At 44.4% G+C, this 14,520-nt stretch overlaps 1 protein-coding gene across 1 annotated transcript in view; it reads left to right on the forward strand.

Annotated features, from left to right (window-relative positions):
• Nucleotides 1-14,520, forward strand: part of LOC8025322 (guanylate cyclase 32E) — a 312,963-nt gene that overhangs the window by 271,438 nt on the left and 27,005 nt on the right. The window contains exons 17-18 of the mRNA XM_040210470.2: nt 3,714-3,837; nt 11,230-11,473. Coding sequence (XP_040066404.1) covers nt 3,714-3,837; nt 11,230-11,473 — 368 coding nt within the window. The remainder of the gene's footprint in view (nt 1-3,713; nt 3,838-11,229; nt 11,474-14,520) is intronic.

A 14,520-nucleotide genomic window follows, 5' to 3' on the forward strand; every position in this document is an offset into this window, starting at 1 on the left:
CCAGATGGGCTCCTACGTTGAGTCAGGTTATTCCCTGTAGCTACTGCAAACTCGCAGCCTTTCAGTGAACCTTGGTCACATTGCTGACACCTTAAAGGCTCTCCAAACAGGACACAGCAAATGAGATAGAACGCAAAAAAAAACAAAAAGAGAAAAAATGTGTGCCCCTTGTTGTCGTCTTCGCTCCTTTCTTGTTTTGGGGTGATTGGGAACCGAAACTACGGTGGCCTCGACGACATCCAACACAGCAAGGGAGTTACTCTCCGGACCCGCTTGACGAGCCCACTTCAAGCGTCTTTTCAAGGACTCATAAGAGGGCAGCTTTCCACCCCGGAAAAAAGAAGAAGAAAAATAACGTTGGAGACCGGATTGGCATTGTACTATACAGGAAATCCTCCATTTCCTGTATAGTGCATGCTGCACGGTATCGGCTGACTCCTCTTCGGACGGCCCTTTAGGGGGACGTCAGACCCGCTAAATACGTATTTCTAGAATAGAAGGGCGTATACTTTGCAGCCAATAAATGAGAAACGCCAGTGATGTTTTTTTTGCATTTGTAGTACGGTGTCGAACGCGTCCCTGAACGGTGTCTTTAACCGCCTTCGAAAAAGTACTGCCTCGGTTTCCTCCTGATGACGTCATAGAACTGTCACGGTGTCGCTGGTCGCGATCCTGGCGGTGTCCGAGCAGCGGTGGTGTATGTTAGAGACACCTATTCTGCTGCTGGTCTCTCTAAAGTTTGACAAACAACGGTAGCTTCGGCAGCCAGGAGTTCGGACGCCACGACGACCACGACAGTCGCGTTCGCTCGTACCTTTTTGCCAGCATTTCCATGACAAACGTCAGGAACGCGATATTTCGTTTCCAGTGTTCAGTTTTTTTACCAAGATTTATTATTTTGTTGAAGTCGATGTAATATGTGATAGATACCCTCATTGTTTTCTATGTCGCAATATTTTACATTGTTTTTGTGGCGTTTATTTATAATATCCTTGTTTAACTGAGTTCTAAATAGCCGATGAAATTTGTTCTTTCTTTTATGCATTCCAAATGGATAGTGATTGATGTTTCAGGCCCCGGACAGCCTTACAAAAATAGTTATGGACGTGCTATGTCCATACTTTTGCCGTTCTATAACCCCTTTGTCCATCCTATGGATTCCTGTAGACAGTTCTCGGACCATTTTTGAACTGCTGGTTTTCTTTAGATCGGCCACCGCAACGCTATGGGGATTTCCGCGAAACAAAAGCTTTCATTCCTTCCTGTTTTCATGCTATGCTCCTGGTTGGTCTATGGATATCACTAATCCTCTCTCTGGTGGGAGCTATAGATTGGTAAATTAATAAAGTGATGCCGAGTAAATGTTTTCTTTAGGTGTAGGAAGGTGTCCGATTTAAAAAGTTAAGTAAGCACCGGGCATCAATATGTTACATTGATGCCTGGAGGCATGTCCAACCTTAGGGCATATTCAATGTGGAGACGAACGCGTTCAGTATGTACCGGAATAATTCGCTTAGTTTATCAGTGGGAGGTAGGTGTACGTGGGTCTCTGTGGACACCGTAGATATAGCCCCCACAGACTGAGTGGCTTCCCTTCGGACGCCATAAGGACCCCGTGTAGACCCTGTATGGCTTCCCTGCGGACCCCGTAGGTACTCCCTGTAGATCTTGCATGGCTTCTTCGCAGTCGCTCAAGGAGCCTACACTTTAAAGAAAAACTTTTACAAGGCATGTTTTTGCGTAAAAAAACGGGAAAAAAACTTTTTGTAGTGTCCTTTATTGGAGATTCGTACAAAATGACCGGATCGTGATGTTTGCATGAAAGTTTAGCTTATAGGAATTTTAGGCACAATTAATATTGTTTTCATATAGCCATGTCTCGCCGGTGACTTCAGGCAGCGCATCCCGACCTGGGTGCGACCAAATTTCGTTGGTGATTCGCGGTGCGTCACCCAGGCAGACGGGGGTTGTCATCCCCTTTTATCATATATGTTTCGGAGCCAAAATAGCCGATTAAAATAAAAATAGAACACTCACACGCTGTCGAAGATGGATACTCCCAAAACAATGCTCGTGGCCGCGCAGTTCTCAGTGCGGCCCCTGCTTGAGAAATGCGGCTTTGCGATCGCCATTAGTTCGCTTCTCGAGTACGGATCGGTGCCACTTTTTGAGTGCAGGCTCTTTGGCATTTTTTTAACTGACTTGTTCTAGTAACCTTGGTTTCTGCGTACCCCGTAGCCATACCCCCTGCAGACTGAGTGGCGTCTCTACGGACCCAGTAGGGACTCTGTGCAGACCTTGTATGCCTTTTCTGTAGACGCCGTAAGGACCATGCGCAGACCCTGTATGGCTTCCCTGCGGACCCCTTAGTCACTCCCTGTAGACATTGTATGGGTTCTTTGCAGACCCCATAAAGACCCTTTGTAGACCCGATATCCCTTCCCCGAGGGTCCAGTAGAGACTCCCTGTAGACCTTGTACGGGTTCTCCGCGGGCACCCAATAGACACAATATGGATCCTGTGTAGACACCTTATATAGTCCCTATGGACTATATAGGGTGTCTCACTACAGAGAATGTATAGAATGACCTTGCATCGTCAATAGAATAGGACGTTCATAGTACGACCGTTGGACAATATTTTATAGGGCAGCCATAGGACGATCTCACGAAGGCAACGGCAGTCTTAATCTTCCTGTAGATGCCTTACGTTCTGCCTATGGACGCTTACCTATAGAACGTCCTAGAACTGTCCATACCTTTTTTTTTTCTAAGGGCATGCAGGGGCTTATAAAAGAGGCCACATAATGTTATAAATAAATGAATTCCAACTGCTTTCCACCTCGACTTTTGTGGCGTCATTTGTTGCCCCTTTAAGACAACTGTTGAAGTATTTGTGGGACACGACGCTAAACACGCCAGTCGGAGAATCGTTCCAGGCGGCATATTAGTCCCGAGCAGATTTAACCAAGCAATCAAACAATATTTTATAGAAGTTTAAAAGCCGTCCTCGACATTGCGGCACTTAGGAGCAGTTGGCCGCAATCCCCAATTTCTGTCGCAAAGGCATAGAAGTACAGTGCCATTTTTGTATCCACTTCCCCTGCCACAGAGGAAACGTCGGACCGGTGAATGAAAATAAATACCCAAGAATTCACTAGTTATTATAAAAATTGAAAAACAACTTGGGCCGTAATGACGCGTGAACCACCGTAGGAGCCTAATAATCTGCCAGCTAGATGTAGTAAATTTTAACTTCATTAACAGTTCGTTCTGCGGTTCAGTTTTAGCATGTCATCCATTGAGTAAAGGGGAGAAATCAACAATAAGTAAGGAATATTTGTAAACCTGGACCATTGATTTCAGTGACCCAGTGGGCCAAATATATACTGTTGCTTTTTTTTTTTCAATGATGGGCAGGTTTAATTGCAGACATACATGCACTCTTAAGAGTGAATATTACTGCATGTTGTCATTAAAATTCATGCTATTAATTTTTTCCTATCCATAAAAAAGACTTAAAATATCCGTTATACCAGAACTAACTGCAATCGCATTGAAATTAATTATACAAATTCGCAAAAATATATCTGCACGTAAGCATATCAGATTCGCGCAAACCCACTCAAAAAGGGCAAAATGCAGGTGCTTACCTAAAAGTTTTGATATTGCGTTAATTCCTAACTGTAATTATGTTTGTCGTCTTTTTTTCAGGTCCGTAGCCGACCAGTTGAGACGTGGGCGGCAGGTGACGGCCGAGAGTTTCGAGTCCGTCACAGTCTACTTCAGTGACATTGTGGGATTCACGCGCATGTCCGCCGAAAGCACTCCCTTCGAGGTACTCTCGCATTTATTCCCCCTTTTGATTTTCTTCGCCACAATCTCAGCGGCGCCATCTATAGTGTAACCTTGGCACACTTCCAGTCCGCATATATTTGCTTATTTTTGTTAACATTTAAGTTATTTTTCAATATTACATTGAATGACATCCGACTGTTGCTGCGTTCGAATTACCAGCACCCCGTGCACCAGAAGCACTCGGTGCACACTGCCGTATTTGATTTACGACCATAGCTTATATAAAAAAACACAACCGGAAATACATTGTCCCGCACATTGCTGCACCGTGCTTCCCTTTCCGTTACCAGTGCAGGCTGGTGCAGGTGAATCAAATGAGGCAATTGTTGTTAGCAATCACTTTTTTCAAAGATACCGCGTGGGTTTCATCTCAGGAATACTGCAACCCGGCCGCTTTTGTTCAGAACCGAATGTTTAAAGTGTATTCGCACACTGGCGCCACCGGGTCACTGCTCACGCGAGAAAAATGGAATACGGCGAGGGAGTGTTCGAATATGCGTCTTTCGCCCATCGGAAGGAAAGATGGAGCATGCAAATCAAAGGGCAAAATAGAGGACACGTAGAGAACGCGCGATGACTAGGCAGCCAAAAGCGCGCGATCTTTGGTTCTGGTTGGAGATTAAAAAAATCAGGTGTGCACGCTTTGGGGGGTAAAAAAAAGTACGAGATGTGCAAAGAGCAGGCAAACTTGCAGGTCGTATAGAAAGCCTGTTCCAAGCATACTTTTCTTTTAGGCCCAGAATGCTTAAATTTAACTTGTGTCGAGGTTTTATGTCTGGGTGCAAGTTTCTTAACACCGCGGCCACAAGAAAAGATGCTAAATGGGTTAATTAGTCTGCTGATTACCAAAACCTTTTACAAGGCTTTATTATTTTATTTTAGGGGTATACGTACCCAGAGGGTTCACGCTTGACCTCAGTGCGGTTAGTCCTGCAGCGAAATGATGATTCAATAGTTAGTAGCGTGGGCTACCGGTAGAGGAACGTTATCAGTGTACACGACTTCAAATCCAAACAACGTGGGTAAAGAGCAGCGCTATACACCAACATAACTCTGTCGCGTTACGCGGCGGTAGTGGCGCTTCGGCCGCACTTCTAGTATGGGGGTTGTAGGTGGAAGTCGTCGTGCGGGACAGACATTCTTGTATTGTTTTGCAAGACCTAGACTACAACCTGCCTTCTCGTCGAAACGGCGGGACTGGAGCTCTACCAAAAGAGCCGGGAAAAGTGCGAATGTTAGTTTTCATATGTTTTCTGCCTGCTCGGTTCGTCCGAGAAAGTGGATAGGCGCCGTGAAAAGAAAAAACAAAAAAAACAGACACCGTCGGACCACAATTACTTGTGTAGGAAGCACTTTGGGCTGAATTCACGGATAATTGTGGTCCCCAGCTCTATTCGTTTCGTCCCAACATGAACACGGGAAAACCGTAAAGTTTTCCGGACCACGGCTGGACCACGTACAGTGAGTTTTCAAGTTTAAACGGCCGTCCGATAGTACAAATTGTCGTCTATTTGTTCAAAAAGCAGCGCCAGTAGACAAAACGTTACGATAAGAAGTGCATGCCTCAAACGACGTTTAAGTTTGAAACTTATTTGGGGTATGTAAGATCGGTGTAAGCAGTAGCTACAAGATGTAGATCATTCTTATCATCACCGACTTATTATGCCTGATTCCCTGGGTCCGCTTCTTCTTCCGGTTTCCAGCAGTGTTGCCGAATCGTAGGAAATTTTCTATATTGTGGGAAGAAGCATGACAGCTAGGGAAAAGGGGAAACCAGAATTTAAACACTTGTAATCGTGTGAAATATTTTTTAATACGAAACTGAACCAAAATATCGTAATTTTCTCATCTACATCGAACAAGAGAAAGGAAGTGGCACTAGCCAGCAAATCAGTTTGCTCTTTTGAAGAGCCAACCTAATTCATCACGACTTACATCATGTGCGTGCTGCAAGCCTGCCGGTACAGTACTGCCGGTTCGCGCGCTTTTCTCACCGCTAGCTACGCACACTAATCCTTTGTCAGTGCGTTAGATCATGAATTGCACAGTGGGTGGGGTTCCTTTCACATCTCGAAAACGAGCAGGTGATTTTAGTTTAGTTTAGTTAATGGTCCGTTTGCTTTATTTAGTTCCCTTGGTTCATATAACCAACGTATAGTTCGGAGAAGAACGAGGGGAGACCAGTTTGCCGAATGCCAACTACATTTCGTAATTCATGCAATGCAAACTTCTGCAAAACAAAAACATAGGGGAGGTGTTGCTGCATTTAAATATACTTGGCGTCATGCGTATCTTAAAAACGGCTTCTGTCACTAAAATGGTGTTGTGGGAAAAAAAAAGGAATTTTCGCCGCTTGGCGAGGGAAAAACCGAAGCGGCATTGCGGCAGCACTGGTTTCCAGTATCGACGTCGAGTATCGAAGCTACCGTCCACGATTTTACAGCCCAAGTGACATCGAGACTGAAAATCGAGAGCAGAATTTAGTTATGTGAATCAGGCCTTAGCGTCAATTCTGCGCCGTTCACGCGGAATGAATAAGCACAAGTCACATTATTTGCATAAAGCTTTGCGGTGCGACGAGCCTGGCTAATTTCCCTTAGTCAACCGAACAAGAAAGATATTCCTCGAAAAACGTAAAACCAACAATTCCAACGCGAAAAAAAAAAAACAGAAAAAAAATGACATGGGGACTTACACCAACGACGAAATCAGACTCCAATGATTTGTTGATGCGGGACGGGGCGCTTCTTGCCCACACCCTATCGCGCTTGCGCGTCGCCGGGGGCTTGCTGCTAGGGACGCTACGATTTGTTCGTAGACATGACTTGGTGTGTAGCGGCCTGTTTCGCTAGTAGAACCGACGGAGGGTTGCGACACCGACATACTGGCGCTCCTCACGCGATTAGTTTCTGTTTGAAGACGATGGCAAGGGTTATGTTTCTCGTCCCATATATCAGTCGCTACAAATTTTCTATTCAAAATCTCGCGTCACGACTCTGCGAATTGAAGCTAGATTACAATACGGTATGTATTGTGATCCAGCTTCGATTCGCAAAATCGACCGCATCTATCACTTATCGGGTTTCATCGGCACCCATCATATTGACTCAACATACTGCAACCCCAAACAGCTGAAGGCAAGTTTGAAAACCCGAGGTATGGGCTCACCATGAGCGGAGAAACTACCACTCGTTGGGCTGTGAATAGAGATGTCTCTGAAACGTACCCTGGGATTGAGCGCAGAAACGGTGTATGGAATGCCTCTTCGCATTCGTAACTTTCAGCGACGGTAGTACCGCGGTGTGAGAATTGCACTCACTAATTCCTGGACGATAGGCTTTGAAATAAAGGGCGGTTGCCTGCACTTTCCTCACGTAAAAGATGGAATGAGGCTCTAATACTGCTCGCATAAAGCAAAACTAAGATTACTTATGCGTCGCAGACCAAGACTTATTCGCGACTCCAACTAACTATAGGTGGCGCCACTCATTTTCCAAGATGGCGGGTTTAGTGAGGGTCAGAGATGCGTGCCGCTGTTGAGCCTGTCTAGTGTGCTGGCTTCGCTGAGCGGCATAAATTATTTCTAATAATACGAGGAAGCTAATGTTTTATGAGCGCAGGTCACCTCTTTAACCTGAAAACAAGAACGGTGTTTTGCGTATTAATTACGGAAGGATGCGTGTTTTAATTCTGGAGCGAAACCGAAACTTACCTCTATTTTGGATTTAATTTCTCGATAGAGGTCTTAATTTCGGATTCTTCTATGACTCAAGATATGTCTCACATCGTAATTATTTACTTAGAAAAGTTGTTCGCGGAAACTTTATTTTGTGACATACTGTTCGATCCAGGCTGATATTCGTAGTTGTTGAGAAAATCAGTGCTGATATCTGTGCGTTCTCGCTGCCTTTTTATCGCTCAGATAATTGTCATGGGAAATAATGACAATTATCACAGCACAAGAATAACAGAATAATTCCAATTTTAACAATATGTCCACGAAACGCATAAACTAATAAACGCTGCTTTCACTACAACAACCCAAGACGGAATCCGAGTCAGACAGCTGAAGTGTGTGTGTGTGTGTGTGTGTGTTTATAAGCACCGCGTGACGCGTAGGACTTCATATTACATCCAGCGCTTAACTGTTTGTCTATCTTGATAACTATGTCGGATTTTTTCATATGCTAAAAATAAAACAGAATTATACCTTTCTGGAAAGACTATTTGGTTAAATAGAGTATTCTCGTGATCTTGGCGTTAATTAGAGGCATACATTGCCGCGATTTGTATTAATATAATAATATTAAAATTCACATATTTGAATAAGTAATTCTTCAAGCTCTAATATAATTTGTTGCTTATGATCTAATTTTAAACGCGCGAAGAAATATGACAATGAAAATTGTGCTAATTATTATCACTGGTTCCAATTGCTGCATTTTAATTACAAATAAAAGAAAAATAGTCTAAAATCAATGAAAACATGCTAGCTAATGTGAGAAATTCATGTAAAATTACATTAATTGTGGTTAAAGTATATTGTGCTATCAAGGTCGCGACTTTTGACAATCGGCGAAACGTCCAAAGTCGTCGCCAATATACTTCCAGACCAAATGCCCAAAAGTAAAAAAAAAAAAAAAAACTTTTTTTAATTATTAGTTTTTTCATAACATTTATTTACTTTTGTACTTACTCGCCGTTGTTTTGCCAATCTCAGCCTTTCCAGTTCGAAGGAACGCCTACCTGCTTGCACGTCTGCTCACCGCAGCACGTTTCGTTGGCGTTGGAAGCCGGTGAAACAGTAGTGAGTTTTAATATTGCGTATACGAGCGAACTCAAGCCCTGTGTGTTTGCGTTAGCTTTGCGCGTTCCACACTGCACGTGCGCGGAGCCCGAAATGGCGGTCTTGGATAACGCATGGCGATGAGGCGCACGCACAACGTGGGGCACGCAACTCTAACGCAAACACACACCGCTTGCGTTTGCTTCTATGCGCTATACTAAAACTCTCTTGTAAGGTACAATCCCATACTGGCTGCAGCACTACGTTGGGACAGTGAAGAACGGTTTGCATTCGGAAACGACATCTCGCGAGCCATGATCGCAAGCAGTTCCGCCATGCCCGCTGAGCAGGAGAATCGGGGGACCCTCACTAGAGCGCTTCCCGTTTCCGCCGCGGGAGGGCGAGCGCCGAGCTGGAAACGCGAATACTGCTGTTCTACAACGACCATCCAGATGACAGTCATTTTGATAGGTGCCAGCGCGCCACCTATAGGTCGTGAAAGTTTTAAATTCTTGGAGAATTTTTAACACCGACCACCCACACCGATACGACCAAAGCCGAGAATTACGAGTACCAAATTTGTTCTCGCTGTGGACCGCTGCCCATTAAAACACGTTTGTTGTGGTCGACGAGGGAACTACGTAGAAAATCTAAAGCATCACTTTGATTTTCATAAAATGATACTTGAAAAACATGATATTGTGTTTAAAGCAATCAAATACCTTTCAAAAATCAAGGAATATTCCAGTCAGAAATTGCTTATTTTCAAATTTTTTCTTGAATTTTCCTTTGATACTAAGTGCCGCCATTTCGGTTTCCTTTTTTTATTTTAAAGCCGCCCAGGCAGCACCAGGATCTGGGCCAAAACTTGGCTTGCGTCTGGGAGTTTAGGGCATTGAAAAGCCCGAAGAAGCCAAAGTAAAGCCAAACCTGACCTCCCTTGGCAACAGTCTGGGTATTTTTGGCCCTAATTCGCCAAACAAGTGCCAAACTTAGGCTTCACTGCCTGGTAGTTTGGTTGTCATCTGGCATCTTTGGGCCTAACTTTGTACGAAATGTCTACGAAGAATACTGTGCATATTTACACAAAGGTTACGCCCTTAGATGTTCAAAAATTTATGTAAGCAAGTGTAAACAAGACGTTTCAAAAAGACACTTTTCTAAGCAATTCTGTGTGTCAAAAGATTTAGAGTGTTGTGCCCTAAAAAAGGAAGATGAAGATCCGGTAAAACTGCATAGTTTGAAGCAACCCGAGACGTGGAAATACGTGTGCTGACAACAAAAGAAACATTACATGTGTTTGAGACGTTCTCGTTATCTTCTTTTGGTGTTAACCGTCGTATTTCCTCAGTGCCGATTGCTTCAAAACGATCAGTATACACCAGCTCACTCGCGCCCTTACGCTCTATTCTGTATTTCAGGACAGCGCCGTGCTTTTCAAGTCTACTATGTTATTCCATTTCCATTAAATAACTATCTAGAAGTAGACGAAGCTCGCATCATACCTACTGTATTTTGTGGCTGCTATATATCCACTATATAAAAAAAATTCATTTCTAACAAAGTACTGTTTCCGCAAATCTCAGATTTTGCGTCCCCATTGTACAATGTTAAAATTAGGCAATGTTATTTATGATTTGACCAACCTCCACACAAGACCAATTATCCGCTTCATCAACTCATGAAACGTCTCCATTCATTTGTTTAAAATTTCAGTTGCGGCCCTAACCCAAAAATAATTCGTTTAGTTATTCCCACTGTGGAGATGAATTTGCTTAAAGAGCCTCTAAAGTTGTTTCTGGCGTCGTCATTCTACGGTCACCACACAATCTTCGGCCTCCAAGAATAATTAAAAATTCAAAGGTTATACTAAAACGCGTTCGATTTCCTATTAAAACTAGGATCAACGGTCATGAAAGCCCGCTTTTTGTGTGTGTGTGATTTGACGCAGAATTTAGAGGGAGCAATGGGAGGTGAGAAAGACAATTTCGAGCGATCGCTTCCTGCTCGCAAATCCCACAGATTCGAAAGTCAATTGGCCGTTGAATGGCCTACCTCTTCCAGGGTGTTAAGCGGTAGCTCGTGATGGACGGTGGAATGACCGACGGCAACCTCTAATATCTCCGTCGAATCGCAAAAAAAAAGGCGTGTACCGATTGCTGATCCCGTTCGTGAGAGCAAAACTAACAGGGTAACACTTTCCTGTTTTTTTAGGGCGATAAAAGCTGTAGACCGAGTTATGGTCGTAGAAGGACGATCTCATACTTTACTTTAGCGACTTTTTTAAGACAAAGTCACACTGCCCGTAGATCATACGAAGGGCACGGAGTATCACCGCAGACATGGTGAGAGAATTTTTTGCGGACCGGCCTCAGACATGTTCTAAGCATATTTGCTTCATGCATTTGTATGCTCTAAACATGTCTGCCTAAAGGTTTTGTACAAAAAATGAGCCACGAGCAAGGAAGCCTCAGACAGTGTTTGCAGACTGTCTTTTCTATGATGTATTAGCATGTGTGACCGCAGATTAATAGCGTGGATGTTCACTGCGATCGCCTCGCTGTGTCTCTTCGCTCCTTGGCGCAGGTGGTGGACTTCCTGAACGACCTGTACACCTGCTTCGACGCGATCATCGAGCACTACGAGGTGTACAAGGTGGAGACTATCGGCGACGCCTACATGGTGGTCGGGGGCCTCCCGCTGCGCAATGGCATCAGCCACGCGGCCCAGGTGGCCTCCATGGCACTGCACCTGCTCGCGGAGGTCCGCTGCTTCCGCATCCGCCACAGGCCCCACGACACCCTCATGCTGCGCGTGGGGATACACTCCGGTGAGCGGGCGAGACTAGAGCTACAAAAGCTGAGAGTAGCGACAATCGAATCCCCGACTGTCTTTTTTGGGCGCCGCCATGCTCCTGCTATCTGACGCAGTGGTGTTGCAAATATTTAACGACAGAACATATCATGGGATAAAAAAAAAAATACCTTTTCAAAATTAAAGTAGCGTTCAAGTAAGATTTAGTGCAGGCTATTTGAGTAGAGTGAAATTATTTTGAAATTTAATGGTATTACATTCGATGTTTGGCAAGTAAGTTCCAAGCTCGTAATATAATAAAAAAATACAGACCTTTCCGCTTCTTTGTAATGCGAATTTAGAGCGCAGCTCTTGAGGTATGTTGATTTTGTGATGTAGCGTCGTAGAGAATTTGAGAGAGAAATATATATACATGTATACGCTAGATTTTTGTTGTGGTTTCTGTAGGGTTGGCCACGGAGGATGAGGAGGGCGCGGTGGGAGCCGCATAATGCAACGCGCGCTAGTTTGAACGTGACATTTTTGGCTAGTTGTTCCGGATTTCGTGAAGCCGCGGCGTGTGACGTCAAATTCCGTCTCAGTTTCCCCATTAAATTTAGCTGGAAAAAGTACGCCACATGACCTCTACACCATTTCATTTTTCCCGCTAGATTTACAAAAAAAAAAAAAATGGCGTCACGAGACTTTGTGTCATATCGCCTATGAACAAAATCATTTTTCAAGCTAGATTTAGCGGGAAAATTTACCTTACGAGACCTCAACACCAATTCAGTTTCCGTGCTAAATTTAGGGGGGTAAACGATGTCACATGAGTTTATGACACGTAACTTAAACTCGAAGTTGGTTTCGCCGCCAAATTAAGCGGAAAAACTGACACCACACGACCTCAATCACAATTCAATGTCCCGCTAAATTCAGAGGAAAAACTGAATTGGTGTTGAGGACATGTGACGTCAGTTTCGATGCCAAATCTAGCGGGGAAACTGCATGCGCAGTGATGCATTATGGGACATCACAGACCTACACACACAAATTCCGCTCCTTTGCCAAATTTAGCGGGAATTGAATTAGTGTAGAGGCCTGTGACGTCCCATAGAGGAGCGCGCGCGGTCACGCCGATAGCGACGGCGACGCCGACAACGACGGCAACGGCTACGCCGCCACCTGTTTACGCGGAAACGGGCGCCTAAGAGCTGCGCTCTAAAAAATTCAAAAGGGGGCGCTTTATTTCGGATGAATTCGCTAAAAATTAGATTTTGCTGCGATGTTCTTGATTTTCAAGAGGTGCGTAGCTGCTACATTCTAAGTCTACTTCAACCTAATTTGGGATATGCAACATAATGTGTTGCGGAGTATTCTAAGTACAAACGCAATTCACGTGTTGTAGAAATGTAACCTTCCGAGCGTTTGCCTGGCAGAAGGCTCGGCTCATGACGCATTCCGCAATGAGTTTCTAATATGGCTCGTCGCGATTCAGAGGACTTGCCATGTAGTCCGGCATTGCATGTCACCAACAGCCAAAGTAGAAGTTGATCAGGCAGCCAGATTTGTTGATGACTATGCGAGTGAACGACACACGTGCACACTCAGGAGTAACATCGACTCGAGGAAAGCAGCCTCTATCGCTGATCAACAACCAAGAGCAAGTACTTTGCCCCCCTCCCCCCCCCCCCCCCAATCAGAAGCGAAAATCACATGTACAATCAAACTGAAATAGCCGCGTCCCACTAGAGCGACAGGCAGCAACAAAAGACAGCCTGTTTGTCAGAGTCCGCCGTCCCACCTGGCGGACACGACGCAAAACACGGGGGCAAGGAAACTTGTTTCCTAGTTAGACTTGAGTTATCAGTAAAACACTTTAAAATACACAGACAGACAGAGTCTGGCGACGCGGTTTTCGTGTTTTGCTCTTCGGGCATAAAACGCGCCGAAATATACGGTGAAAGTGGAGATGATTACTATATGTTTTGTTTTAACTTCCGCTTCTCTTCATTTGCCGTTGGCGACTTTTCGTGAACAGTAGTAACAATCGACACCAACATTTTTCCGAACTAGAATACCTGGATCGTTCCTTTTTTTTTTTTTTTTGGTGGTCTAGTGGAGCGCCACGGAATTTCACGCCGATTTTTAGAATGTTTATAACTTCATATTCGAATGATCGATCGAAGGCAGGCGTTTTTTGGTGGACAATATGGCAACCCGATTATAACAGAGCCTGTTGACAAGTCTCTCGTCTGCCGGAATGGCTTGCCGCGGAACGTCGTGTTCTACGTCGTGGGGAGCGGTCTTACTTTGGTCAGTTCTGGAACATGTGTGTATCTATCTTGATGCAGGGGCGTACACCTCGGCGTCTTGAAGTTGAAGTACCACCTCGCGCATCAAGTTTTCGCGAGAAAAAACCAGCCACAGCATAGAGTAATATACACAAGGTAAACAGCGGACACTGCCATAGGCCCCAGCGGCCCATAAAGACGAGTGAAAGCTAGCGCTCCTAGCAGGCGGTATTAAACACAACCTAGTTCCGGTTTCGGTCAAGTTAGTTTCGGTTTCGGTTTGGGCGTTTTTGCTCCGGTCCTCCAGTACCTTCTTCCTTCCCTTTCTCCCAATTTTTCTTTCTTGCATCGCTCCTCGCTACGCTCTCGGGAGCTCCTCGGCTCTCGGAGCTACTGTTTCTTTTCTTTTCTTTTTTAATGTTGACGCAGTTCTATTATAGTTTTTACGATGTGATTCCTGCAAAATGTGTAAAACAAAATTTCTACTTCACACAACAGATGCGTATATCTTGTTTGTTTGATTTCTCTACTGTAAAACATTGAAGTCACACAACCTTCACATTGACTCCTGACTGGTGGAGCATTTTGGGGTCAACAACAGTGAGTGGTTCGAAAATACTTTATTGGACCACATTTGTGTTTACATGATTTACTTCAGACGCTATATATGTTATATTAGAAACAGAAACTAATACTCACAAAAATAAATGAATATGAGGGAGTTCGGCATATTGCTCACTTCGTATTAGATTTTAGCGGGACCAAGTTAACAAAACATTTCCACAGAGAA

The sequence above is a fragment of the Ixodes scapularis genome, unplaced genomic scaffold (assembly GCF_016920785.2).
Source record: "Ixodes scapularis isolate PalLabHiFi unplaced genomic scaffold, ASM1692078v2 PGA_scaffold6__148_contigs__length_123643588, whole genome shotgun sequence".
Classification (NCBI taxonomy): domain Eukaryota; kingdom Metazoa; phylum Arthropoda; class Arachnida; order Ixodida; family Ixodidae; genus Ixodes; species Ixodes scapularis.